At 50.1% G+C, this 25,921-nt stretch overlaps 1 protein-coding gene, 1 long non-coding RNA gene and 1 other non-coding gene across 4 annotated transcripts in view; 2 read left to right on the top strand and 1 right to left on the bottom strand.

The window, feature by feature from the left end:
* Positions 1 to 4,868: 4,868 nt before the first annotated feature.
* VPS18 (VPS18 core subunit of CORVET and HOPS complexes) lies at positions 4,869 to 13,128 on the bottom strand. 2 transcript variants are annotated; one of them, XM_004318550.4, is made up of 5 exons: positions 12,665 to 13,128; positions 11,521 to 11,662; positions 9,257 to 9,348; positions 7,255 to 9,125; positions 4,869 to 6,215 (listed from the first exon to the last, which is right to left on the bottom strand). In XM_004318550.4, exons 1-5 carry the CDS (start codon positions 12,753 to 12,755, stop codon positions 5,490 to 5,492), a joined length of 2,922 nt encoding a protein of 973 aa, XP_004318598.1. In that variant the 5' UTR covers positions 12,756 to 13,128; the 3' UTR covers positions 4,869 to 5,489. The 2 variants fall into 2 exon arrangements, with proteins under 2 accessions (XP_004318598.1, XP_019790868.1); XM_019935309.3 differs by lacking the exons at positions 11,521 to 11,662; positions 12,665 to 13,128 and adding an exon at positions 10,481 to 11,444.
* A 127-nt stretch (positions 13,129 to 13,255) lies between these two features.
* LOC117311082 (uncharacterized) overlaps positions 13,256 to 25,921 on the top strand; it is a 40,809-nt gene continuing 28,143 nt past the window's right edge. Inside the window, exon 1 of the long non-coding RNA XR_012330058.1 lies at positions 13,256 to 14,067. This is a non-coding gene — a long non-coding RNA (uncharacterized lncRNA). The remainder of the gene's footprint in view (positions 14,068 to 25,921) is intronic.
* TRNAA-UGC (transfer RNA alanine (anticodon UGC)) lies at positions 22,786 to 22,858 on the top strand. The gene has a single exon. It is a non-coding gene; the product is annotated as a tRNA-Ala (tRNA).

The raw sequence follows: 25,921 nt of genomic DNA, 5'->3' as shown, positions 1-25,921 counted from the left end.
CCTCATTCTATATGCCTGAGTGCTTCCTCTCTCATACTCATCCTGAACCTCTCTTCCCCAGAACGACCATCTTTTGAGAAACCAGAAAAACCTTCTCAAGTAAGCCTCTTTCTTTCAATTCCACTCTGATTTCCCACGAGGAGATCAGAGGGGTTTGTGAGGAGAGAACCATGATAGGGCTCACAGGGTCCCAGCCCTAAAGGAACAGTCACAGAGTAAAGTGGAGGAGAAGCAAGCCATCAGGGATGTGTGGGTGCCAGGCCCCGGGCTAACCACAGATGTGCTGCACTGCTCTCCCTAGACTTCATGCGAGCCTCTCAAGGTCTGCTGTGTTTATTCACATTTTACAGATGAAGAAATGGAGGTTCTGAGGGTGTGATTAAACTGACAGCTGGTAAATGACAGAGCAGAGACTGCTCTTTCCAGATCACCTCCCTGTCCCTCAGCTCAACCCACTTGACTGGAGATGGAAAGCAAGCACAACGAAGGGTCTAGGACCGTGTCTGGCTCCCAGGGGACGTGGGATCATTGCTGACCGATGCTGAATCTCATGGAGAAGGGATCGGATCCTGGATGGAGCCTCACGTCAGCCACAAATTTCTCTTCAGCATCTGTAAAATCAGGAGGTAGGATCAGCAGCTCAGTGGTTTTCAAACTTGGTTCGTGGGCATCCTGGCATCTCATAGAAATTGGGATGGAGGAGGAAATGACAGTGAATAAGGTGATCCCCGCCCCCTGCCAGCCCAGCTCCCACCAGGGATGCTCAGCATATCAATTTCAGGTATCAGACATCCACAAGGGATGTTTTTATTTGAATAAAGGTCCCACAGCACTCTATGGCCTCGATCTGAGGTCTCTGCAGCTCTGACCTTCTGGGAGCTGTGATCTAGGCAGTTTCAGGTCCTGGGCTGGGGAGAGAAGCCAGAGGATCTGGTGAGAGAAATGGAGCAGACCATGTCTGGGGTCCTAACCCTGCGGGAGGAAGCAGGTCAAGGTCAGAGCCATGAGACCACGCCTCGGCAGAGGAGGTGAGCTGGAGATACACAGCACCTGCCTCTCCACCTGGGAAACACAAATAGACCTTTGGCCACGGCAGCCTGGAAACCAGAAGTAGCACCCACCTTCCTGGGGGCCAAACCAATGCCCCTTTCTCCTTTTCTGCCAGGCCTGCCCGGGCTTGTTCTCAGTGGACATCGGTTGCTGGTCACCGACCTAGTGCCACCCTAACCTCCCGTGACCTCATGGCTCCTACTGCTCAGCTCAAGGGCTACTTCAAGTTGAAAGCTGAGAAAAGGCAAAGCTGCTCAGGGAGAGGAAAGCACCCAATAGGGGGCATTCAGCAAGCAGGGGCTAATCCCCTTGAAAGAAGAACCCTACTTTGTGCCCCTTTTATGGCCCATCCCTAGCCAAAGTTTGTCCCTCTGCCTCACTTTGCCCTTTTGGAAGCTGGGCATAAGAATGGTGTCCCTCTCCTGGTGGCTTCAGCATGTATAGCTCCCTGAATATCGTCATCTCCATGGTCCAGGTGGAGGAGAAAGCTGAAGGTGGCCCAAGGACTAGAACCATCTAGCATCCTCCTTCTGTCCTACTGCCCATCCCGGGCCTGCCTCTGACCACCATTCACCCTCAACCTGCTGCAGGGCCCAGCCTTGCTCCATGTAAGCAAAGCTGCCAGCAGGGTCCTTTGTGGGGCTGCTCCCCTGTGGCACTCCCTAGGGGCCCCACCATGGGGCAACAGATGGACCTATGGTCTCTACAGAACAATGGTGGGGGAGGGGCCCTGGCATCGCCTGCCCCAAACAGGAAGTGCTGCATGAGCTTCAAAGAACTGGCAGGGCCAAGGGGCTGAGCGGCTGGAGCCACTGCCAGGACTGGCGGCTGCCTGAAGAGATGCCTGCCAGCCTCGGGATGCCCAGCCTTCAGTGGGGGTGGGGCTGCAGTGGCAAGGGCAGCTGGGTTTTGGGCAGAGGATGCTTTGCGCCCTCAGTGCAGTAGCCTCTGACCTGGAAGCAGGCTGAGGGAAGGGGGCTCCGACACAAGGCTGTTTCCCGGCTCTGCTGCCACCCGCCAGCGGGACTGCAGGTTCTTTCCCAGGCCACAGTGGGTCTGGCCCTCCAGCAAGTAACCGTGAGGGGCAGGGCTGGCACCAAGCCTGCCGCCCACTCCCTGCCTCCTGCTCCCAGCTGCTCTGCTCAGAGCCTTTTCCTCTCCACTTCCTGTTCACACAGGGGGGGGCGGGAAGTGGAGGGAGGAAGTTGGGGGGAGGCGTGTAGGGGGGACCCATTGAATAAAAGGAATTAACCGTTTCCCTCCTCTGACCTCTGGGAATTTCCGCCTGTGAAAGTGTCTCGAAGAATCTGCAGAGCTGGGGCAGTGGGGAGGAGGTGCGCCCCTCGTGGCCCCCTCCCCTTCTCCCTCCCCCGGTGGTAGTGGCGGGCCTGATAACTCCCTCTCGGCCCCCTAACCTTTTGTTTCCCTGGCGCCAGGGGGGCCAGCGCCAAGGGCAGCCTGGAGCCTGGAGGCCCCCTCCCAACCAATGGGGTTGGGGTGCCCGGCCTGTGACCCGAGCTCGGGGCAGGGGGACACTGCGCAGGAGCTGCGGGAGTTGGTGGTCCTGGGGGAATGAGCTCACACCCGGGCTGGCCAGGCTCTGAGCCCCGCGCCCTCCCTGCCAGGGTTGGTGCCTTTGGCCAGTCTGCCTTGGGGACAGGAGAAGGGCGGTGAGCGGGTCACTCAGGCCTCAGACGTAGGGCGGGCACACCCTCCGGGGGCCACTCCCCCCTGGAGCGGAGGAAAGGAGACGGTGAGTTCAGGAAACCAGTAGACAGCGCCCCCTAGTGCCCACCGCTGACTCGGCCAGGCGGCCCCCCAGGGCCCTCTCAAGGGCGGGCCTCAGGAAGCACCTGCTCTCCAGGACCAGTGGCCGCCCTGCATCTCCCCCAGGTGGCTTCCTTGTTTACAGGCCTCCTGCCCTGATCCCAGCGTCACTGCCTGTGGCCACTCCTCCTATTTCCAGTGACCGCTCCAGGAGCAGCTCATTCATCTTGGCCCCTACCCACGTAGCTGCTCCCCCACCCCACCCCCTCCTGGCCCTCCCCCAGGCTTAGGGCCAAGGCCCAGAGGGCCGTCTCTCTCCCCTCCACTCCAGGCCTTGCTTGGTTTCCAGGGATCTAAGAGCTGTGGCTTCCCGTTGCCCTGACTCAACGGAACCCCATTCTGTCAGTGCCAGAGAAGACTGGGGCCTTTTTCCAGGAAAGAGGAAGCAGCCTAGGACCAGATGGGCAGGCTTAAGAGAGGACAGAAGGGGCAGGGGTGTCCCAAGCTGTCTTAGCCAAGTCCTCTGGGAGGAGGGAGCAATAGGGCAGTGTCTGTTTAACTAACATGTATTAGGCACCCATTATGTGCAAAGACAGAAGCCCCAAGCTGTTTCAAGTAAGCAAGTGACCATGCCAGTGGTGGGCCAAGGTTTATACCTAGTTCTCACTGACAGTGAGGAATACGACCCTGAGCCCACTACTGGGCATGTCTAGGTGTGAGGGGAGCCTTAGGCCACATGGGGAGCGGGAGCCCTCCAAATCTTCCTGGAATGGGGGAAATGGAACAGGATTAGGATGCCCTCTACTCACCCAGCGGGACCCTACCCCCCATTTGCTTCCACTCTGGCTTCTGGGGCAAGATGGGGAGTCTGAGGCTCATCAAAGATGGGCAGCTTCTGGCCCTATCCCTTGGCAGGGGCCATGAAGAGACCCCGTTGTTCTAGTGGCTGGAAAAGAATAAGCAGGGCAAGATTCTCCCAGGGCTGAAGGAGATAAAAGTCTTGGAAGAGGATTAGGCTGCAGGGGCAAGAGAGACGCCTGCAGTCACTAGCTAGGTGACCTGACCCCAGCCTGATTCCAGGAACACTCACTTTTTATTTTGTTTCAGTCTGGGCGGCTGATAGACCACACCCATAAACCTGGGCAGTGGACTGTGAACACCAGTCCATGGAGCAAAGGGTGCTCAGCTGATATCATGGGAAGGCCCTGCTTCAGGACTCCCTAGGGCTTAGCCTCGAGCCACAACTAAAGAACTGTAAGCTGGGGGGATGGGCAGGTCAAAGGAGATAGATGGGGAGAAAACATATCTGCCAAATGCCATGGATGGTGGCAGTGGTAGTCTCGCCTCCATGTTGGACCTCAACATTATGGTTAAGGGACTTCCCTGGCGGTCCAGTGATTAAGACTATGTGCTTCCAATGCAGGGGGCACAGGTTTGATTCCTGGTCGAGGAACTAAGATCCCGCATGCCACGCAGCTTGGCCAAAAAAAATCATGGTTTAATGCCAGACAGTCGTAGGGCAGTATCAAAACTGGGCAGAAGTTGAGAAGGCAGGGATGCAGGCTGGCAAAGGGAGGGGCAAGCAAAATCTAGCATGCGTAAGGGCCAGTGGAGGGAGGAAGAACGAGGGGCTTAGATTTATGGTTAGGCAGTGGAGATTACCAGAAAACTCTTGGGAACAACTACGGAGGGAATAGACCTAGGAAGCACCAGTGGAGAAAGTGACTTGAGAAATCAGCGCCCCCTGCTGCCTGAGTGTGGAGGGTTCTGTGGGGAGCAACACCACCTGCTGGCCAAAGGGAAGAACAGTCCCTGCTCCTAGGTGGGCCCTAATTACCAACAGAAGCCTGGAGTCAGAACGGATACAGTGGAAGGCAAAGAAGTGAGCAGAAAATGGCAAAATCATCCTGTCACATCTCCAGGAAAAGGAGCAAGGGCCAAGGCTTGAACATGCAGGGCCCTGGCAGCTTCCCCGTGACACCCTAGCCCCTCTTGGAGATCACTCACACACCACTCTGCCCAGCATCAACACAAAGCCATCAACTCCACAGTCACCAGTGCAGACAGTTTAATGCTCTCCACCCCATCACCATCTCCCACTGTCCTCCGTGAGGCCCTCTGCCCCAGGGTACCCCTCACACTGGAGCCCCAGACAGTGTGCACAAGAGCATGCCCACCATCAGCACCACCTTTCCCCCCACCCCATGCCCAGGACTTGGAGGGGTTGTCTTTTCACCTGTGGGACCTAGAAGCCGACAGAAGAGAGGGCTTCTGAGGGAGAAGAGCCACAGAGTGAAAAGGAATAATGGTAGGTAGTGCTCCAGAAAGAGAACATGATGTGTGTGAGGAGGGAAAAGGAAGAAAGAGCTGTTAGGCGCAGGGGGAATGGTAATGGGGTCAGAATTCTGACTTCTCCAGGCTAAGGCCCTCCGTTGGGAAGCAGGCTGACGGCCTAGCAAAACAGCAGCTCTAAGGCAGCCCTGAAGAACAGCACGGGCAGCTGGCAGAATGCACTCGTAGCTCACCCCTCGAGGACAACAGCTATGATTCTGCTCCCCCCACCACAGTCCCAGCCCAGCAGCCTCCAGGAGACCAAGGACAGATGATGCTGTGGCCTTCCCAAGAAGGGACAGCCCCCAACCGCCTGCCCGCCTATCGGGGTTGACACATTCCTACAACCAACTGAGGTGCTCCTCCTCATAGCGCTGAGGGTCGATGAAGGGCCGGTCAATAGAGCGGATCATCAGCTCTCCACAGTACACGCACTCAGCGGCCACCAGTTCATCCAGGTCAGCCTTGAGCTGTTCCCGGCTGGGCCCCCCGGTGGCAGCGCCCCCCTCGGCCTCCTTAGCCCGGGCAGAGCCCTTGGCAGGGGGTGGAGCGGCGCCCAGCTTTCGCTGTAGCTCCTCGAGCCGAGCCTGCTTGTAGGCCGGCAGGCCAGGCCGCACGGCCTGCAGCAGGCAGTCAGCGTGGAACATGTGGCCACAAAGGAAGAGGTAAAAAGGGCGGTTGAGCAGGGGGAAGTCGCAGGTGGCACATTTGTCCTGGGGCTCCACGGTGCCATAGCGGCCCCGCAGCTCCTGCAGGTCTCGCCGGATGCGCTGGGCGCTGGCCGTGGCCTCTTCCATCTCCCGCTGCAGCTCTTGGATGTGGTGGTTGTAAGCCTTCAGCGAGCTGCAGATCGCCTCCTTGAAGTGGTCGATGGTGACGAAGTCAGGGAAGAAAGGCAGCACGTCCTCGATCTTGAGCAGGGGGCAGCTGGCCAGGCAGGCCATGGCCGTCTGCACATCCTCCTCCTCCTGCACCACATGCCGAGCAATCTTCAGCCACAGCTTCTTGCGTAGCTCCTCATCTTCCTCGGGCAGGTCAGCACACTGCTTGGCCAGGTCCACGTCCACCTGTGGGGAGGCTGAGAGCGTTAGGGTCAGGTCCCACTCAGGACAGGGTCTGTGGGAAAGACAGAGGCCCAGCACTCCAGGCAGCAAGTGAGACGGGGCTCCTCGGGGCTGGGAAGGAACCTGTCTCAGTAATGGGCCTGCCTCTGTCAGAGCTACACAAACGCTACTTATGATGGTGGGCCTGCAATTTTAGTGAATTTACAAATCACCTGGGGAGCACATCCAAAATACAGATTTCTGGGCCCCCTCCACAGACATTTTGATTCAGTAAGTCCTGGGTTCAGACCCAGGAATTCCTTTTTTTTTTTGGCCTCGCTGCGTGGCTTGCGGGATCTTAGTTCCCCGACCAGGGATCAAACCCACGCCCTTGGTAGTGAAAGTGCAGAGTTCTAACCACTGGACCACCAGGGAATTCCCTCGAATTTTATTTATTTATTTATTTATTTTTTGCAGTACGCGGGCCTCTCACTGTTGTGGCCTCTCCCACTGTGGAGCACAGGCTCCGGACGCGCAGGCTCAGCGGCCATGGCTCACGGGCCCAGCCGCTCCGCGGCATGTGGGATCTTCCCGGACCGGGGCATGAACCCATGTCCCCTGCATCGGCAGGCAGACTCTCAACCACTGCGCCACCAGGGAAGCCCCCCCTCGAATTTTAAATAGCACTTCACACGATCCTACGCAGGTGACAATTCATTATTTGAGCAATGCAACTCAGCACTTTCCCCTTCTGCAATTGTGGCTAGCAGGTACGCAGAATTTACCTGTGAGGGAAGTACTATAACATCATCCCCATTTTGCGTCTGAATAATCTGACGCAAAGAGAGGTTCGGAAACCAGCCTGAGGTCACACAGCTTAGTAAGAGGCAGAACCAGAATTCAAACCCTGACTTGAGTCTGTGTTCTTAACCTCTATACTACAGTTGCTATCTGGGAGAGAAGCCAGCACCCCCTAGCCACAGTGTCCCTCTGGCCCTTCAGCACCTGAAGCTACTGCTCTCCAGGCCCCTCTCCTGGATAGGGTCAAGGCTCATTGGCTCACCTGCAGGGCCAGGTCCACAGCCTCCTCATACAGCTCCAGGACCTTGTAGACATGGACGCAAGCATGGTGGTGGCCATGCTCAGCACAGAGCCGCAGCGCGTACTTGAGGTCATAATGTACCCGGTGTGGGCTGGCCCCGGCCTGCTCGAGGTAGGCCAGCAGCGAGGCTGGCTGGCCTCGGGCATAGAGCGACAGCAGGTAATTGTGAATGGCCTGCTCAGTCTCGCCCAGTACATTCACGCAGAACTCCATGTAGCGGATGGCCTGGCTCACCTGCTGGGCCTCGCCACCCTGGCTATAGTTCACCAGGGCAGGGATGAGCTGCCGGGCATCCAGCCGGCTGCCCAGCTCAATCCAGGCGTCCACCAGCTGGCGAGGGATGTGACGGATAAGGATGGGTGAGAACTTGTAGAAGAGCTGGGGGTCACGGTGGCGGGCCAGCACAGCCAGGGCCTCCTCGTAGGCCTCATGCTGGCAGTGGTATGCCACCACGCGCTCGTAGTCCTGCATGATCACAGCGAAGTATACCATGTGCTCTGTGTCCCCGTGGCTGGCGAGCAGCTCGTGGATGGAGGCCCGGCTGGCGAAGAGCCACTCCTTGTGGCGGGGGCTGCTTAGGAAGGCGCGGAAACGCTCCCGGGTTTCCCGGTAGAGGTTCAGGGCCTCAGGGTCACCCTGCAGGGCCCCGAGTCGGCTCAGGTAGAGCTCCGTCAGCCAGGCGGTAAGCAGCGTGGCCTGGGTGCGCTCAGCAGGCTTCAAACTGGCCAGTTTTCGCTGCAGGAACTCGGCCAGCGCCTCCTCCTGGTGGGCCTCCAAGAACTTGAGGGCAATCTCCTCAAAGTAGCTCTGAGTCAGGGCGTAGCAGCGGGCACTCTCCAGGTAACGATGCTGGCGGAAGCAGAAGTCGGCCTCCCGGGCCAGGACCGTGTCCAGGCAGTCAGGCCGCTCTCGACAATACTCTTTGGCCAGGTCGAAGCGGTTCATGTCCAGGTAGGTGCGCCAGACATCCCGGGCCTCCCGCTGTACCTGGTAGCGGAAGACGGCCCGCTCGGTGTGGGCCCACAGGTGGCCTGTGGAGGAGTCCTTCACCATGTGCTTCAGCGGCCCAAACTTCTCCAGGAAGTGGTCCCGCAGCACCACCTGCCCCGTCAGCGTGCACACCGCCTCCACCCGGTCCGCCAGCAGCAGCAGGAAGTGGAACTGGGTCAGGACGATGGCCAGGGGTGGGCTGGCCCCAGGACCCACCCCCTCTGGGTACTCCCAGACCCGCTCCTCGCTCAGCAGGGAGTCGGGACGCCCGCAGTCCAACGAGCCATACAACACGCCATCCCCCATCATCCAAGCGAAGGCCCGGGGCGCAGAGCGCAACTTGGGGGTGTAGAAGGCCAACTCACTGTAGCCCAGACTGCTGGGGAACTCACGGAATGGGGGTGGGTGGTCAGTGTAGGCAGCAAAGAGCCCTGAGAAGCCCTGGGCCTCAGCTCCCTCGGCTGCTCGGCCTATGAACTGGAAGAGGCGCTGCCGAGTGGTGGCGATGACAAACCCACGCCCTTCAGGGCCCCGCTCCGCCTCGAGGGAACACACAGGTGCTGGGCCCCCTTCTTCGTTTAGCACATACAACGGACGGAAGTAGAGATCCGGGGCAGGGCCGAAAAGCCCACCCTCGCTGGCCGAGAGCTCTGCTTCAAAGATCTGACCTTGGGCAGTGCCGACCAGGATGGGGCCTGTGCTGCTCTCAGTACCCAGGGCCTTGTTCCAGCCCACACTCTCCACCAGCTGCCCCTTCCAGCGTGCCAGGGGCCGAACTTTCTGTCCATTACGGTTCACGTAGAGGACCTCAGTGCTGCTCAGAGCAATCAGCAGGTGAGAGCCTGGAGTGGGGGAGAGCATGGCACCCTAGAGGATGCTATTCCCACCCTCAGATCCCACCCACCCAGGCAGTGACCTACCCTCAACATCCCCCACCCCCTACTCCCCATCTCAGAACTCTACCACCACTTACCAGTAGGGTCCAGGAACATCTTGTGAACTTTGGCATCATCCTTGCGCCCCAGCTCCATGTGGTTGGGTTCATTTGCTTTGCCTAAGTCAATGCTGTTGGGACAAGAGTCACAGCCTCACTCCAGAGAAGGGCAGATCCTTCTGTTGAATCACAGACCTCTTTATAATCTGATGAAAGGCACAGCCTTTCTTCCCTGAAATCTACATAGACACACAAAATTCTGACTACAATCCCAAGGGAACTCTGAAACACATGTGGGGTCCTCCTTAAGAACGCTCAGCTCTGAGAACACCCCCACTTCATTGTGAGAAGTCACTAAGCAGAAGTCTTTTCCTTCTGCTCAACATACCTCCAGTGCATCTAGGAAGATAGGCAGGGGTATCCCAGAATGCCGGGGTAAAAAGGGAACAACAAATAGTAGCTAATGGTTACTGAGCACTTTCTATATACCAAGCACCATGCCAAGAGCTTGAGCTAGTATGACCTCAATTAACCTTCACAATAACCTTGAGGAGTGCTCCCTTAAGATTATTTCCTATTTAAGGTATTTCCCTTATGAAATTCTTTTCAAATTATATGCTCATTCTAACTAAAGAATCAATACAACAGTGTATGAAGAAAAAGTTAATGATTTTCTTCCCAAACTCCTATTATTCCCAATGGAAAAAACTGATGTTAACATCTTTCTCCATGTTCATAATATAAACAAGCTTATTTTATCAGTTTTTACAAAAATGTTTTCACATTGTATATATGTGTGTGTATGCATATTAATTTATAATTTGCTTTTCTCACTTAATGATATTTCATGAACATCCCACTGGGTCAACAGATACAGCTAACTCATTGTTTTAATAACTGCATAATATTCCCTTTTATGGGTGAACTATAACTTAATCATTTTCCTATTGATGGATATGCAGCTTGGGTCCAGTTTTTCCTACCACAAATACTGCTGGAATCAACATCCTTGTATCTATACCTTTGTAAACTGGTACTTTTCTTTCTATGGTATGTATTCCCCAAAGTGGGACTGCCAGGTCAAAGTTATAGATATTTCAGTGTTTAACAGACATTGCCAGATTATTTTTCCAAAAGATGGTGGCAATTTATACTCTTTCCAGTAATGTATGAGAGTCCATCTCTGTGTATCTTCACCAGCATCATATATTACTGTTTAAAATTTTTGCTAATCTGATAGGTTGAAAAAAAATGGTATCTTACTGTGATTTTGATTTGCATTTCCCACAGGCTGAAAATTATTTTCAGATGTTTACTGGAAAATTTGTAGTTCCTCTTCTGTGAACTGCTTGTTTATCTTGTTTACCCTCCCTTTTCTATTGAACCGTCTTTTTTCTTTTCTTTTTTTTTTTTTTGGCTGCACCTCACAGCTTGCGGGATCTTAGTTCCCCAACCGGGGACTGAACCTGGGCCCCAGCAGTGAAAGCGCCAAGTCCTAACCACTGGACCACAAGGGAATTCCCTGGACTGTCTTTTTCTCATTAATTTCTAAGGGCTTTTTAAGGAACAGGAATGTAAATCTTCAGTCATATGTGGAAAAACATTATTTTCCCACCATCTTTTGTCCTGACCTGCTTCATATGCTTTTTTATTTTTATTCTGTCATAACAGCAATCACTACGTGGTCAAATCTATCTACCTTTTCCCTTGTGGATTCTGGATTTTCTAGCTTGAGTAAGAAGGTCTCTCTTCAGCCCAAGAACATTGAAATTTATTAAATATTCTTTTAACATTCACACTATTTTTTGTATTCAAATAATTATTCCACTTAGAATTCATTTTTATGATACAGAGGTTTAGCTCTGTTTCATCCCAGATGGTTATTCTGGATAGATAAACAATTTTGCTGACACCTTTGTCATATATTAGTTCCATTTACTTATACTATTTATTTCCAGTTTTATTGAGATATTTTATTTCCATTTATAGTGGATTTATTTCAGGACTCTAGACCGTTTCGCTTATCTACATGACTAACTTGTGGGTTGGTACTGTCTTTAACAGATGAAGGGACGTGTTCAGAAAGACTGGGTGACTTTCCATCCCTGTTAAGTGGGAGAGCTGAGCTCAGAGTCCGGGTCTACTATGCTACTGGTTCTCTTTAGGAAGGGATAGGATATTTCCTGAACATTCCAAATCCACTGTTTAACCTGCCCAGAGTGGAAAAAAGGCCCGGTCAGTCAGTAGTTCCAAAATACCACCAATCCACTCCCTACTCCTAAACCTTTTGGGTCCTCACTTACCGGAGTAGTGTATCCTTGCCCAGGCTCATGCAGAGCTGATTGCAGGAGACGACAAGACTGGTGATACGCTCAGAAGGGGTAAAGTCAATGCGCTGCCTCGTGAAAATGGGCACTTCCTTCTCTAGCTGGGCATTCACATATCCTAGGTGAGGAGCCAAGGAAAGGTTAGCTATGGAACAGAGGGAGGAAGGGCAACATATTCCTCTCCACCTTCCCAACATATTGCTACCCCGGGACCTTGGTGAGCCAGCACTTGAATACCAATATATCAAGCAGTTTGCTAATCACCTCTACATTAGTCCTAGGCTACATTAGGGGTTCTGGGCTCTTCCCACATCTCTGAAAGCAGTGAGGGGTTGATTCTTTGAACCCTTGGGATGCTGTTACACCATGATATACCTGCTCCCAGTGGTAATGTGGTGGGCGGGGAAGGGTTGGGTGTTCTCCCTTATCAATCTTTGGCCAAGCAATCCCAGCTCAACTAAAGTAGTCTAGTTCCGCTCTCTCCCCTCCTCCTTGCCCATGCAGTAATACTCTCAGTGAGTCTCCAGAAGAATGAGGGCGGAGGGATCCTTGGGGAATCCTTCCAATCAGTTGGTTAACAAACTGCTGCAAAAACTTCCCCTCAACGCCCAGATGCACACAGCTCTAGCAAAAGCCTAAAGTACTTCATTTTCCCCTGTTCAGTGACAAAGTTCCCTCTAGGACCATCCCTCCTTCCCCTACAACATTCCCATTTCACCAGTTCTTTGCCCACTCTTTTCCTCCCACCTCCAGAAGGGGCCTGGTGGGAAAAACACTGAATCAGATGAAGCCTATTCTCATCTGAGCCTATTCTCATCTGAGCCTATTCTCAGTTTTCCCAACTGCGGCCCTGTAAGCAAGACACTTCCTTATCTGAGTTCCAGTTCCCTCTTAGAAGGACCCTAGTGGCAGGGCCTAGATCACGCGGCTGCTCTTGCTGCTCTTTCAATCTTCGACCATCCACCAGCTGGGGGCCATAAGTGCCTGAGGAGAATCAAGGGCCTAGACCCAGACTGCACGTCCAGGAGGTGAACCCGAGCTCCTGGAGCCAACCCCTCCGCTCCTCTCTTGCAGATGCCAGGAGAGCTAAGAGGTGCAGAGGCGCCCTCACTTCCCTTACCCGAGTGGGGGATGCCGACGCTGGGGCAGCCGGGCTGCAAGACGGCCGAGCGGGAGAGGGAGTCCTCGTATTCATCCAGGATAGACGCCATGGTGCCCGGCCTGTGGGTCCTCCGTCTTGGGCCCAGGGATTACAACAGGGCTCCCCCCAGGGATCCCCGTCTCCCCGGATTGGAAGCTGCGACTCCCCAGCCTCGACAGGGATCTGACAGATCCTGGCAATCCGCCGCCGCCGCCGACTCCTCCTCTTTAAAATCCTGAGGATCTTCTCACTCTCGCCTTATAGAGCGAGAAGACCGGGGAGCTCTCCCCCTTGAATCTGGCGCAGTACTGCACCCAACTCCCGCCCCCAGGAGACCACCGGCTCCCCCTAGCCGATCTCAGGTGATCCCAACCTCCCCCGAGCAGCTCAGCTGACTCCCGCCCCCGGGACGCGCGCCTTTAACGTCACTTCCGGGTTCTCAGAAGCCCGCGTTTGCTCCCGCAGAGAAGTCGCGAGGCTGGCCCCTGGGAGATGAGGTGATGACTGCGGCGGGAGGGCGGGGCCGGGGTGGTGGTGGTGTGGGGGGGCTGGGCAAGGCCTATCCCGCTCTCGAGGGGAGTCGGGTGGGGGAGCGTTGCACATGTCCGAGCTGTAGACCAGCTGGGTGGTGGGCGGGCCCCGCTGAACACAGGCCCCTCTGGACCCTGCTGCAGTTCCAGGCTTTGACACCAGGAGGCAATCCCAGCTTTCTCAAACCCCCTTCCCCCACCCGCCCAGCGCAATCTACCCCCAGACAAGGAGCGGGTCCCCAGCACCTTTCAGGCCCAGGCTTCCCTCCCTCAGAAGACTGCTCAGCCTCTGTCCAGCTCCCGCTCCCACCTTTTAAAACAGCCCGTTGGGGACATCCCTGGTTGCGCAGTGGTTAAGAATCTGCCTGCCAACGCAGGGGACACAGGTTCGAGCCCTGGTCCGGCAAGATCCCCCATGCCACAGAGCAACTAAGCTCATGCGCCACAACTACTGAGCCTGCGCTCTAGAGCCCGTGCTCTGCAACAAGGGAAGCCACCACAATAAGAAGCCTGCGCACTGCAGGAAGAGTAGCCCCCAATTGCGGCAACTAGAGAAAGCCTGTGCACAGCAACAAAGACCCAGTGCTGCCAAAATTTTTTAAAAATAAAATAAATAACTTTTTAAAATAAATAAACAGCCCGTTGCCCTAGGTCCCCAAGAGAACCTCCCGTTCTTCAATCTAATCGCCATCATAATCCTACCTTCACAAGGCACTGGCCTCTCTTCTCCCACATCCAGGGGCCCACCAGGTCCAGAAAGTGGCAGAGCTGGTGGCTTGGCCAGCAGGAAGCCATGCTCGTGACGTGTACCCAGGAACATGGCCACAGCGCTGTGGGAGCACGCAGGAGCGGGTAAGAAATGCCTGAAAAGCCTGGCAGGAACGAGAGACAAGAGATGTTGGAGGCGGGTGGGGAATCCAGAGAGGCGGAACTGCGAGAGTTTGGGTGCAACTGCTGTTGGGTTTCTCTCTTCCACCGGCCTAGGCGACCCAGACAGTGTCTGTTCCTTTCTGGGGCCCATGGGCCTTGCTACCTTGCTAAAGTGAAGGCTCTAGGCCGGGGTCACCGGTGTCCTGGCTTTAACTGGTAGCCTGAGAGTAATGACTAAGCGCGCCTCCTGTATTCTCAAAAGCGTCCAGGTGTGCACCGTACATTGTGTGGTTATGCTTTTCTTGCCGAACTTTCCTGGTAGGCGCAGAGGACTGGACCCTCACCAGCCCTCAGAGAAGGCTCTCTGGGCCTGCAGTGGCCCCGGCCTGGTTCGTGGGCCAAAATAACTTCTCGCTGCTCCCGGGTCGGCTTCTCCTGCCCGAAACCTGCGGCCACGACGCGGCTGTACCGCCAGGGGCGCTGCGCGGCAGGCTAGGTCCCAAGAGGGAGGGTGCCCGAGCTGGGAGGTAGGGAGGTTTCTGCCTTGGGAATAGTGATCCCAGGTTGGGGGCTGCTAGTTTGTAAGGCTCCACCCCAGATCACCTGCCGGCTGCATTTAGGGAAATACAGATAGGTCCAGACAGAGGTCAAATAACCAGAAATACCTTTTCTGAGTAACCCATGATGTGCCAAGCACCACACTAAGTTCCTAATATTCATTGTTATTTCATCTTCACACTAATGCTGTGAAATAGGCACTGCCCTTTTCCACACATTATGAAACCGGCAACTGAAATTCAACATGGTGGAGCAATTTGTCCAAGGTCATGTGGCCAGGAAGTGGGGAAGCCAGGAGGCAATATTCAAATCCAAGCAGATGCTGAAGGGTTCACCACCACACTCTCCAACGGGATCCTCAGGTCTGGACTGTGCAGAGAGAATGTCCCCCCTGCATGGAGTGGTTAGCATAGGAGGGGTGTCTCAGGGACACAGAATCCTTCCAGCCACCTCCTCACTGTCCCCAGAGTCTCCCTCTTGGTTCCACTGCTCTCTGGAATGTATGGGGTGGTGCCTAAGTGGGCCTTGCTTGCTACAGATTCAGTACATACTCTCTGTTGAGTTGATTACAGCAGTTTCCCCCCACATACTCATTATTTAATGTTAGGCTGGACTTTGGAGTAAGAGTCAGAGACCAGCCTTCTTGTTCCTGCCCAGTCACTCAGTAGCTGTGACACTGTGTGCATTTGATGCTCTTAGCTTTGGTCTCCTCATCTACAGAAATAGATATAATGATACCTAGTAGGTCTGTGTTGAAGAGTAAATGAGGTGATCTAGGTGAAAGTTCCTTGCGATAGCACAATCCAACGTAGAGCATGCACTCGATAAACTCTAAATGTGGCTTTAATCTGACAGTGGACTCTCAAGTCCACCATCTCCATGAAGCCTCTCTGGACCACAACTTCTCCCTCATAACTGCTATGGCTTTCCTTGCATCGATCTCTACTGGCACCTAATTATGAAACATGGGCATTTTGCTTTTACATAACAGAAGCTGACTGAGGGGAATAACTCAGACATTCCTGAGCACCAGAATACAGAGGTGCCTTAGGGAACTCACAGCTGGAGATACAGATCCACCAGCTCTGACCCCTCAAAACCCATGTGGTAGTTGCTATGAGACAGGTAAGGGCTGACTGCTGGGCCAGGGAGGGAGAACACTGGTGTATGAAAGCTGATGAATTTGAGTTAAGACTTGAAGTGCGTGTATGATTTCCAAGGGTAAAAAAGGGAAAGCATTAAGCAAGCCTCAAGAAAACCAAGAGCAGAGACCTGCAGATAGTGTGATGTTGCAGGTGGGTGTGGGGGGAGCTGGAGCACTGGGAGTAGGGCAGTGGGAGAAATGGGACCGGTTGAGCTACATTGTGAAAGCTATTGAATGGCCATCAGAAGGTTTTGGCTGGGGATGAAACCATCTGATGTGGGTTCTGGAAAGATGGGTGGAGGCTTGGGTGGAGTCCCCATCAGAGAGGATGAGCTCTGAGGAGACATTTCTGAGGAAGGGTCACTGAGCTCAGTGTCAAGTTAAACACTGGGGGGAGGGAGGCCAGGAAGGAGGCCAGTGCAGGACTGCTCTTGAGACACCTGGCAGATGGTACAGTAACAACTTTGGGAGGAGGAGGAGCTGGGGGTGGGGTTGGGGGGGGGAGCAGAGGTCATATGCTTCAGCTCAGTCTGGATGGTTGCACTTGAGGCCCCTGCAGGTATTTACTCCAAGAGACCCAGCACCTGTAAGGCATTCACTAACTAATTGTTTATTAAACAACTGCATGAATGAGCTTTCTCATGCTTCAGTTTCCAATCTGTAAAAGGAGAAAAATCTACCTTGTAGCATTGTATTATAGGATACTATGTAAGTCACTCTGTGCCTGCCTAAAGCTAGATAATGCTCAATACAAGTTAACTATAGTAGTAATTGTTGACTGAATGAAGACTTGGACCGAAAGAAATAATTTAATTGACTTAAGAGAGTAATTAGTTTGTTTTTTCTTTTCACTGAAAAACAGTCTACATTCTTTTTTTTTTTGGCCGTGCGGCGTGTGGGATCTTAGTTCCCTGACCAGGGATTGTACCTGTGCCCCCGGAGTCCTAATCACTGGACCACCAGGGAATTCCCCAAAAATAGTCTACATTCTTTATTCTACTTCAGAGTATCTGAGACTGTTTCTGACTAGGAAGGCTTAGGCTGATAGTAGATCTCTTTTTTTTTATTATTATTATTGAAGTATAGTCAGTTTACAATGTTGTGTTAGTTTCAGGTGTACAACAAAGTGATTCAGTTATACATATTTTTTTCTCAGATTCTTTTCCCATGTATTGAGTAGAGTTCCCTGTGCTATATAGTAGGTCCTTGTTGTTTATCTATTTAGTACATAGTAGTGTGTATATGTTAATACCAAATTCCTAATTTTCCCCTCCCCCCTACATTTCCCCTTTGGTAACCATATATTTGTTTTCTATGCCTGTGAGTCTGTTTCTGTTTCGTAAGTAAGTTCATTTGTATCATTTTTTTAGATTCCACATATAACTGGTATCATATGATACTTGTCTTTCTCTGATTTACATCAACTTAGTATGATAATCTCTAGGTCCATCCATGTTGCTGCAAAGTAGTTCTTTTGTTTTTGTTTTTTTAAAAATTTATTTCTGGTTGCGTTGGGTCTTCGTTGCTATGTAGGGGCTTCCTCTAGTTGCGGCGATAGGGGGCTACACTTGGTTGCGGTGCGTGGTCTTCTCATTGCAGTGGCTTCTCTTGTTGTGGAGCATGGGCTCTAGAGCTCAGCCTCAGTAGTTGTGGCACACAGGCTTAGTTGCTCCACGGCATGTGGGATCCTCCCGGACCAGGGCTCGAACCCGTGTCCCCTGCATCGGCAGGTGGATTCTTAACCACTGCGCCACCAGGGAAGCCCAGTAATTAGTTTTTTTAAAAGAGATTTTGTTGTTGTCGTTGTTGTTGAGACTTTCTTTTTTTAGAACGTTTTTACATTTATAGAAAAAGTGAGAAGATAATGGAGAGTTTCCATAAACTTCACATCGTTTCCCTTATAAACATCTTCCATTAGTATGGTACATTTGTTAAAATTCGTGAACCAAAATTGATACATTATTTTTAACTAAAGTCCATACTTCAGATTTCCTTAGGTTTTACTTAATATCTTCTTTCTGTTCCAGTATCCCATCCAGGATATGACCTTGTATTTAGTCATCATGTCTCCTTAGGCTCCTCTTGACTGTGGCAGTTTTTCAGACTTTTCCTTGTTTTAGGTGACCTTGACCATTTTGAGGAAACTGGGTAGGTAGGATGCTCTCTATTGGAATTTGTCTGATATCTTTTTTTCATGATTAGACTGGGGTTATGGGGTTTTTGAGAGGTAAAGTACCGTTATCATCACATCATATCAAGGGTACATATCATCAACATGACTTATCACTGTTGATGTTGACCTTGATCCCCTGACTGAGGTTTGTCAGGTTTCTCCACTGTGAAGTTACTCTTCCCCTCCTTTCCAGACTGTACTCTTTGGAAGGAAGTTACTATGCACAGACGAGACTTAAGGAGTGGAGATTTACGCTCACTTGAGGGTAAAGTACAAATCATTGGGAATTCTTCTGTGTGGGAGATTTATGAATTTGTTTATAAATTTAATTTTTTATTTTAATCATATATATGATTAAATATATGTGTGTGTGTATATATATATATATATATATAGAGAGAGAGAGAGAGAGAGAGAGAGAGAGAGAGAGAGAGAGAGGGAGAGAGAGAGAGAGAGAGAGGGAGAGAGAGAGGGAGAGAGAGAGAGAGAGAGGGAGAGAAAGAGAGCTGTAAGACTTATTAAGGAAACAGAGCAGTCCTTTGCCTCATACCCAGTTAAACTCCTCATCAGGTCTGTTCTTATCTCTCAGTGCTGATCTAAGGATATTCCCAGAATGCACCCCACCCCTCCAGACACCTGAGTATTTGGTTTTAGGTTTTGGTTTTGCTCCCTCCGGACTGGCATCTTCCCTGGTACCCCTCCCCTTGCCAGGATCAGGGCCCCTCCTGGGTGCTCCCTCAGCCCTCTGTGCTGATCACCCCACATTATGATCTCCCTGCATTACAACTGCCTAGTAACTCCTCTCTCTCTTTCTTTCTCTCTCCCTCTCTTCTCCCCCCCAACCTCTCTCTCCTCTTCCTCAATCCCCTCCTACCCCTCCCCCCTCTTCTTCTCTCCCTCCCACTTTCTTCCCTTCCCTCCCCCTCCCTGGGCCAACTGTGTACAGTATAAGCTCGCTGAAGGCAGTGACAGGTGACTTGCAGACCTCCTCCTGCCACAGGGCTGGCACATTGTTGGCTTCTGCTAAAATATGCTGAAAGAAAGAAGGTCCTTGGCTCACTCAGAACACCTCTTTACAACCCTTTGTAAGAGGTAAATTTCTTCTTCTTCCTGTTTGATTCCCTTCCAGATGTTTCCAGATCTACCTAAAATAGTCCCATTTCTCAAAAAGCCTTCTCCCCTCCCTGTTACTGTCATTCCTTCTCTCACTGAGTGACAAAGCCCTGCCCAAGGCATGTATAGACTCAGCCTGCCCTCTTTCTTCCCACCACCTTCCAGGGTTGTGAAGACCCCAGAGAAGCCACTGGGTGAGAGGGGATAGGACACTTTTTTCACCTCTCTAGGTGGGAAATGAAGGCATCCTCAGGTCAGTGGTCCTAAACTGGAGTTCACAGGTCCTTAGGGGTATGGAAGGCATCCTCAGGTCAGCGGTCCTCACACTGGGGTTCACAGGTCCCAAGGAGAGCACACCAAATAGTTTTAAGGGAATAAGTGTCCAGAGTTTCCCTGGGCCAAAAGTGACCATCAGGAGACGGCCCCTGGGAGCAAGGTCTTATCCACTTGGAAACCACTCCACCCCATGGTACATTGCTTCAGGGCATAAAAATCTTCCAGGAGCCCAGCAAAGAGACTGCTGGAATTATTGTTGGTGTTCCCACAAAGAGAATAAAGACCAAGTGACAAGAAAACATCGAACGGTTTCTAATTCGCTAATTCGAATACGATTTGAGAACCTAATCAAACTTTAGTTAATTGAAAAAAAATTGCTAACAGGGACTTCCCTGGTGGTACAGTGGTTAAGAATCCGCCTGCCAATGCAGGGGACACGGGTTTGAGCCCTGGTCTGGGAAGATCCCACATGCCGCGGAGCAACTAAGCCCGTGTGCTACAACTGAGCCTGCACTCTAGAGCCCGCGAGCCACAACTACCGAGCCTGCACTCTGGAGCCCGCAAGCCACAGCTACTACTGAAGCCCGCGAACCACAACTGCTGAAGCAGGCGCACCTAGAGTCGGTGCTCTGTAACAAGAGAAGCCACTGCAACAAGAAGCCCACACACCGCAATGAAGAGTAGCGCCCGCTAGCCACAACTAGAGAAAGCCCTGCGCGCAGCAACGAAGACCCAACACAGCCAAAATAAATAAATAAATAAAACATCACTAAAAATAATTGCTAATATTTTTGGCATATAATTTGGAAGGGAGTCAAATAATCAAGTAATATTGCTATACCAAACCTCCTTCCATTCCCGTCTAAAGATGTATGTGAACAAGGTTTCTCTGCACTTACATTAAACAAAACAAAAACGTAAGAGAATTGATGCTGAACTTTGTCGCATTCAAGCATTCTATCCATGAATGCATAAACTGATTGAAAACAAAACCAAAAGAGCCTGATGCATCTCATCAAAAAATGTATTTCTTGGGCTTCCCTGGTGGCGCAGTGGTTGAGAGTCTGCCTGCCGATGCAGGGGATGCGGGTTCGTGCCCCGGTCCGGGAAGATCCCACATGCCGCAGAGCGGCTGGGCCCGTGAGCCATGGCCGCTGAGCCTGCGCGTCTGGAGCCTGTGCTCCGCAACGGGAGAGGCCACAACAGTGAGAGGCCAGCATACGGCAAAAAAAAAAAAAAAAAATGTATTTCTTGTATAATTTTACTTTTTATGTGTAACTATATCAAAATGTGTAATATATTTATGTTTTGATGAGTTGAATAATTATAATGATAATTTAATTCAAAAGAAAACAATGTTAAGACTTAGAGCCTCAAAGTCACCAGATATATAACATTATAACGTTAAAAAATGTATATACTAATTACACCCAGTTAGGATAAGGTACCAATAAAACTTTCAGTCATAACATACGTTACAGTAAGATTGGGAGCACTGAAAGAGAAAATAAATAACATAAACTTTCCAACTGTTAAAGGAGAGCTTGTTCACATTATTTTAAATGGATGTGTTAGAATATCAAACTCCTTTGGTATTTTAGATTCCAATGTGTATATGTAAAAGAATGAGGTCATAGTTTTATTTAAGCATTACTATTCACAGTATGCTACAAGTGGTGTTCTCTGCAGCTATGTGGTCTTAAGATGAAAAGTTTTAGTTGTCAGTACCTACAGTTTTATACACTTCTAGGGAGTCTGGGAGTCTGGGTGGGGTGCATGCTTTGGACCAGCACCACCTTTCCAGGAGCCCCTCCCAGGCTGGCAGTTGCCCTCCCCACCACCCTCCCGGGCTGTTTCTCCAGACCCCCTTCTTCTCAGGATATGGAAGCTAACTCAGCCAGATGCGGCTGAACAAGTCACCTGGCCCCTCTGAACTCCTTGTATTTCCTCAACTGTAACTGGTGAGGGTAGAACTAGACCATCTCTAACAGTCTGTAGTTCTCTGAAAGCCAAACCCTTCTCACAGTCCATTTAGAGACACCTGGGGACAGCACCCAGGGAATAATGGTTTTCAGGGCACTGCCTCCAAGCCAGTTTCTATGCTCCTTATCTATCCCTTAGTCTAGGATACATTTCAAAAGATGCCTCAGCCAGGAAGCCTTCTCTGATTATGCGAAACCCAATAAAATCTAACAACCAGCCCTCATCCTGTCTCCAACCTTTTAGATCATAAGACCTGACACTGTAAGTGCTTGGGAAGTGCCTGCTGAGTTAATGCATGACTTGACACGTTAATGTGCATTTACATCATGCCATCACACTGCATATGTCTGAATAAAACTTGCCTCTGTACTCATCCACGTGGCCTCTTGCAGAAACTGTTTTCAAACTTTTAAAAGTAATGAGATTTTTACATTAAGAACAAGAGTAACAACACAACAACAACAGTAAAATCCAAACTGTTCAAAAAGACCACTAATATGTAGTGTTGTGAAGCTGTGAAGCAACTGGAGCCCATTGCTGGTGGGAATATAAAATGGTGTGATGACTCACAGCCACTTAACATGCACTGACTTTATGACCCAGCAGTTCCATACCTGGGTATTTACCTGAGAGAAAGAAAACATAGTCCACACGAAGATTTGGACACGAATGTCTATAGCAGCTTTATTCATAATAGCCCCAAACTGGAAACAACTCAAATGTCTATCAATAAGAGGGACTTCCCTGGTGGTGCAGTGGTTAAGAATCCGCCTGCCAATGCAGGGGACATGGGTTTGATCCCTGATCCGGGAAGATCTCACATGCCGCAGAGCAACTAAGCCTGTGTGCCACAACTACTGAAGCCCTCGTGCCTAGAACCCATGTCCTGCAACAAGAAAAGCCACTGCAATGAGAAGCCTGCGCACAGCAATGAAGACCCAACGCAGCCAAAAATAAATAAATAAAATAAATAAATTTATTTTAAAAATGTCTATCAATAAGAGAATAAACAAATAGTGGTACATCCATACACTGGAATACTATTCAGCAATAAAAAAAAGAACAAACTAGCCTTACATACAAAAGCATGAATGAAACTCAAAAACGGGCTGAGTGTAAGAAGTGAGACATAAGAGAGTACACAGAGCACGTTTCTGCTTACTTGAAATTCTAAAACGCAAAAACTAAACCTTAGCAACAGAAAGCTGATCAGTGTTTGCCTAGGACCTGGCATGGGGGTGGAGGATTGACTAGAAAGGAGCAAGAAGGAACTTTTTAGGGGAGATGGAAATGTTTTGTGTATTGATTGTGGTGGTGTTGATTATGTAGGTGGATACATTGGTCAAAACTCATTAAATTATACGCTTAAAATGGGTGCATTTTAGATGTAAATGATATCTCAATAGAGTTGATTGCGATATCAAATTTTAAAAAGATCTCTGCCCACGGGACTTCCCTGGTGGTCCAGTGGGTAAGACTCTGCGTTTGCAATGCAGGGGTCCTGGGTTCGATCCCTGGCTGGGGAGCTAGATCCCACATGCATGCTGCACCTAAGAGAGTCTGCATGCCGCAACTAAGAGGAATTCCACATGCCCCAACTAAGAGTCCACACACCGCAACTAAAGATCCCGCATGCCACAACTAAGACCTGGTGCAACCAAGATAGACAGAAAAATAAATAAATAAATATTTTTCAAAAAATAAAAATTAAAAAAATCAAAAGATCTCTGCCCAAATGTCAGAATGGATATTAGAGTTTATAAGACAAAAGATAATAAAACAATAGATAGCATGCTTTGTAGCCCATAATTATTCTTTTTTTTTTTTTTTTGTATTTTTAAAAATTGAAGTATAGTTGGTTTACAATATTGGGTTAGTTTCAGGTGTACAGCAAAGTGATTCAGTTATATATATTTTTTCTTCAGATTATTTTCCATTATAGGTTATTATAAGATATTGAATATATTTCCCTGTGCTATACAGTAAACCCTTGTTGCTTATCTATTTTATGTGTAGTAGTTTGTATCTGCTAATCCCATACTGATAATTTATCCCTGCCCCCCTTCCTTTTTGGTAACTGTAAGTTTGTTTTCTGTGTCCATAAGTCTGTTTCTGTTTTGTATATAGATTCATTTGTACTATTTTTTAGATTCCACATATAAGTGATTTCATAATAATATTTGTCTTTGTCTGACTTACTTCACCAAGTATAATATTCTCTAGGTCCATCCATTTGCTGCTGCAAATGGCAATATTTCATTCTTTTTTATGGCTGAGTAATATTCCATTGTGTGTGTGTGTGCACGCGTGCGTGTGTGTGTATACATATATCATGTCTTCCTAAACCATGTCCATTGATGGTGTAGCCCATGACTCTTTTATTTTTTTCAAGATTTATTTATTTATTTATTTATTTAGGCTGCGCTGGGTCTTAGTTGTGGCACACTTGATCTTCGTCTCGGCATGTGAACTCTTAGTTGTGGCATGCATGCAGGATCTAGTTCCCCGACCAGGGATCAAACCTGGGCCCCCTGCATTGGGAGCACAGAGTCTTACCCGCTGGACCACCAGGGAAGTCCCCATAGCCCACCATTCTTAAGGGGAGGACTGAAACGGGGGTGATGGTGGGGCGACAGACGGGGTTCTGCGATCCTGGCTCAGTCTTAGCCGTGAGGCCTTGGGCAAGTCACTTAACTTCAATGGAGACTCAGTTTCCTCACCTATAAAGATAATAACAATACCAGTGTATTAGAATGATGACTTTTTGTGTTCCCTATCTGGGTCACAGAAGAAGAAATTCCGAATCTACCTTATCTGACAAATTTGTATTGTTCAGTCTCAGGTGGAGCCATGACTTCATCTGAAAAAACTTGCCCTGTCCCAGAGGAAGATAATTATAACACTAGTGCACCCTTGCAGAGCATTCTCTCTGTACCGGCACTATTCTGAGCATTCTCCATAATTCATTTAATCCTCACAACATTCTATGAAGCAGGTACTATTTTAATCAATCCCATTTTACAGACAAGGAAACTGGGGCCCAGAAAAGACAACAGTTATTAAGGGACACAACCCGGATACCAACCCAGGTGCTTTGGCCCAGAGCCCACGCTCTTAGCCATCAAGCTATCTTGTCTCTTGTTAACAAAAGCGTAATTTGCAATAAAGGCAGGGAAAGGAAGTTGATTGAGAAATACTAGCTTTATACAAACTTAAATGTGAACAAAACCCGGTACCTTTCTATCAGCACTTTTACAAAAAATAGTGAAAGGTGATTTCATGGTGGTTTGGAAAATCCTGCTCTGTTTCTAGTTTCAATTGCTGTGGTCTTTCTGAAGAGCAGGTTGGACCTACTAACAGGAGGAAAAAGAGATCTAGTTAGGGAGACCAGCCCTCCTGGGTTTAGCACTGAAAGTTCTGTGTCCCAGGATACCCCCTAGTCCTGGTCACCCTAGGCTAGCTGTTCCCCAGTGAAATAACCCCAAAGGAAAAGAAAAGCTGTGATGTGACCTGGATTGGGCTCCTGCCTCCCTCTCCAGCTCATTTCTCACCACTCTCCTCCTTGGCCAGGCTGAGATAGTTTTAGTTCCAAAATGGACCAGACTCTTTCCCTTCTGGGCGTGATTCCTGCTGTTTCTTCAGGCTGTTTCCAAGCCCTCTTTGCTTGGTTCACACTCACTCCAAACCCAACCAGACTGATGAAGTTCAGCAGGTACACACCGATGTGGCCACACCAGTTGTTAAAATATCCACTTCCAGGACTTCCCTGGTGGTCCAGTGGTTAAGAATCTGCCTTCCAATGCAGGGGACGCAGGTTCGATCCCTGGCCGGGGAACAAAGATCCCACATGCATGTCGCAGCTAAGTTCACGTGCTCTAGAGCCCATGTGCCGCAATGATGTGGCCAAAAAAAAAAAAAAAATCCACTTCCCTGAGTGTACCCCTCACCATCACTCTTCCCCAGGAGCCAGCCACTAAAGGGTTAATATCAGGCACACTAAAGATCTTCTAAAAAGCTGCTCCAGCACAAGGACTAGCATCTCTCTGCAGCCATACCAGTTGTTAAACAATGTAAATATCATCCCTGATTAAAACTATGTAAAATGTGAATTTATATAAGCAATGCCAAGAAGAGAATTTGGATGTCATTATTAATTGACTGCTTGTTTATTGGGTCCTCTTTTTGTAAAGTTGCTAATGTTCATAATGATCATCCTCATCATCAAAGGAAAACACACACTCTAGCGTTAACCCCAGGGAGTTGAGTGGACCTCGGTGGTCTCAGGCCCCAACTTCTATTCAAGAGGAGGCTTTGGGCCAGTGGAGCCAGTCTTTGAGGAGAAGTAACTGAGGATTTGGCTGAACCCAGGGCTTGGCCATTTGGACAAGTGCTTGTGACATCAGGGAAGGTGGGGCTGCCTGCTTATCAGTCTCTTTATTATTTGGCAAATCATGCCTCCCCATTCATTTATTCATTCCACAAAGAGTTAATAAGTCCTCCTAAGTGGGATGCCACTGGACTGGGGCAGTAAGAGCCAGAAGTTGTATGAGACCCTCCCTGTTCCCAGCTACTTGAAGTATATGATATGC

Source organism: Tursiops truncatus, chromosome 2 (assembly GCF_011762595.2).
Source record: "Tursiops truncatus isolate mTurTru1 chromosome 2, mTurTru1.mat.Y, whole genome shotgun sequence".
In the NCBI taxonomy this organism is placed as follows: domain Eukaryota; kingdom Metazoa; phylum Chordata; class Mammalia; order Artiodactyla; family Delphinidae; genus Tursiops; species Tursiops truncatus.
Note: the sequence above shows the minus strand (reverse complement) of the source record. Positions and strands in the feature narration are given on the sequence as shown.

Coding starts and splice junctions, on each gene's coding strand:
- VPS18 (XM_004318550.4), bottom strand. CDS start 12,755: ATGGCGTCTATCCTGGATGAATACGAGGACTCCCTCTCCCGCTCGGCC. Junction 9,349..11,520: donor GGCAAGGATACACTACTCCG/GTAAGTGAGGAC, acceptor TTGTCCCAACAG/CATTGACTTAGGCAAAGCAA. Junction 6,216..7,254: donor CTGTGGACCTGGCCCTGCAG/GTGAGCCAATGA, acceptor GCCTCCCCACAG/GTGGACGTGGACCTGGCCAA.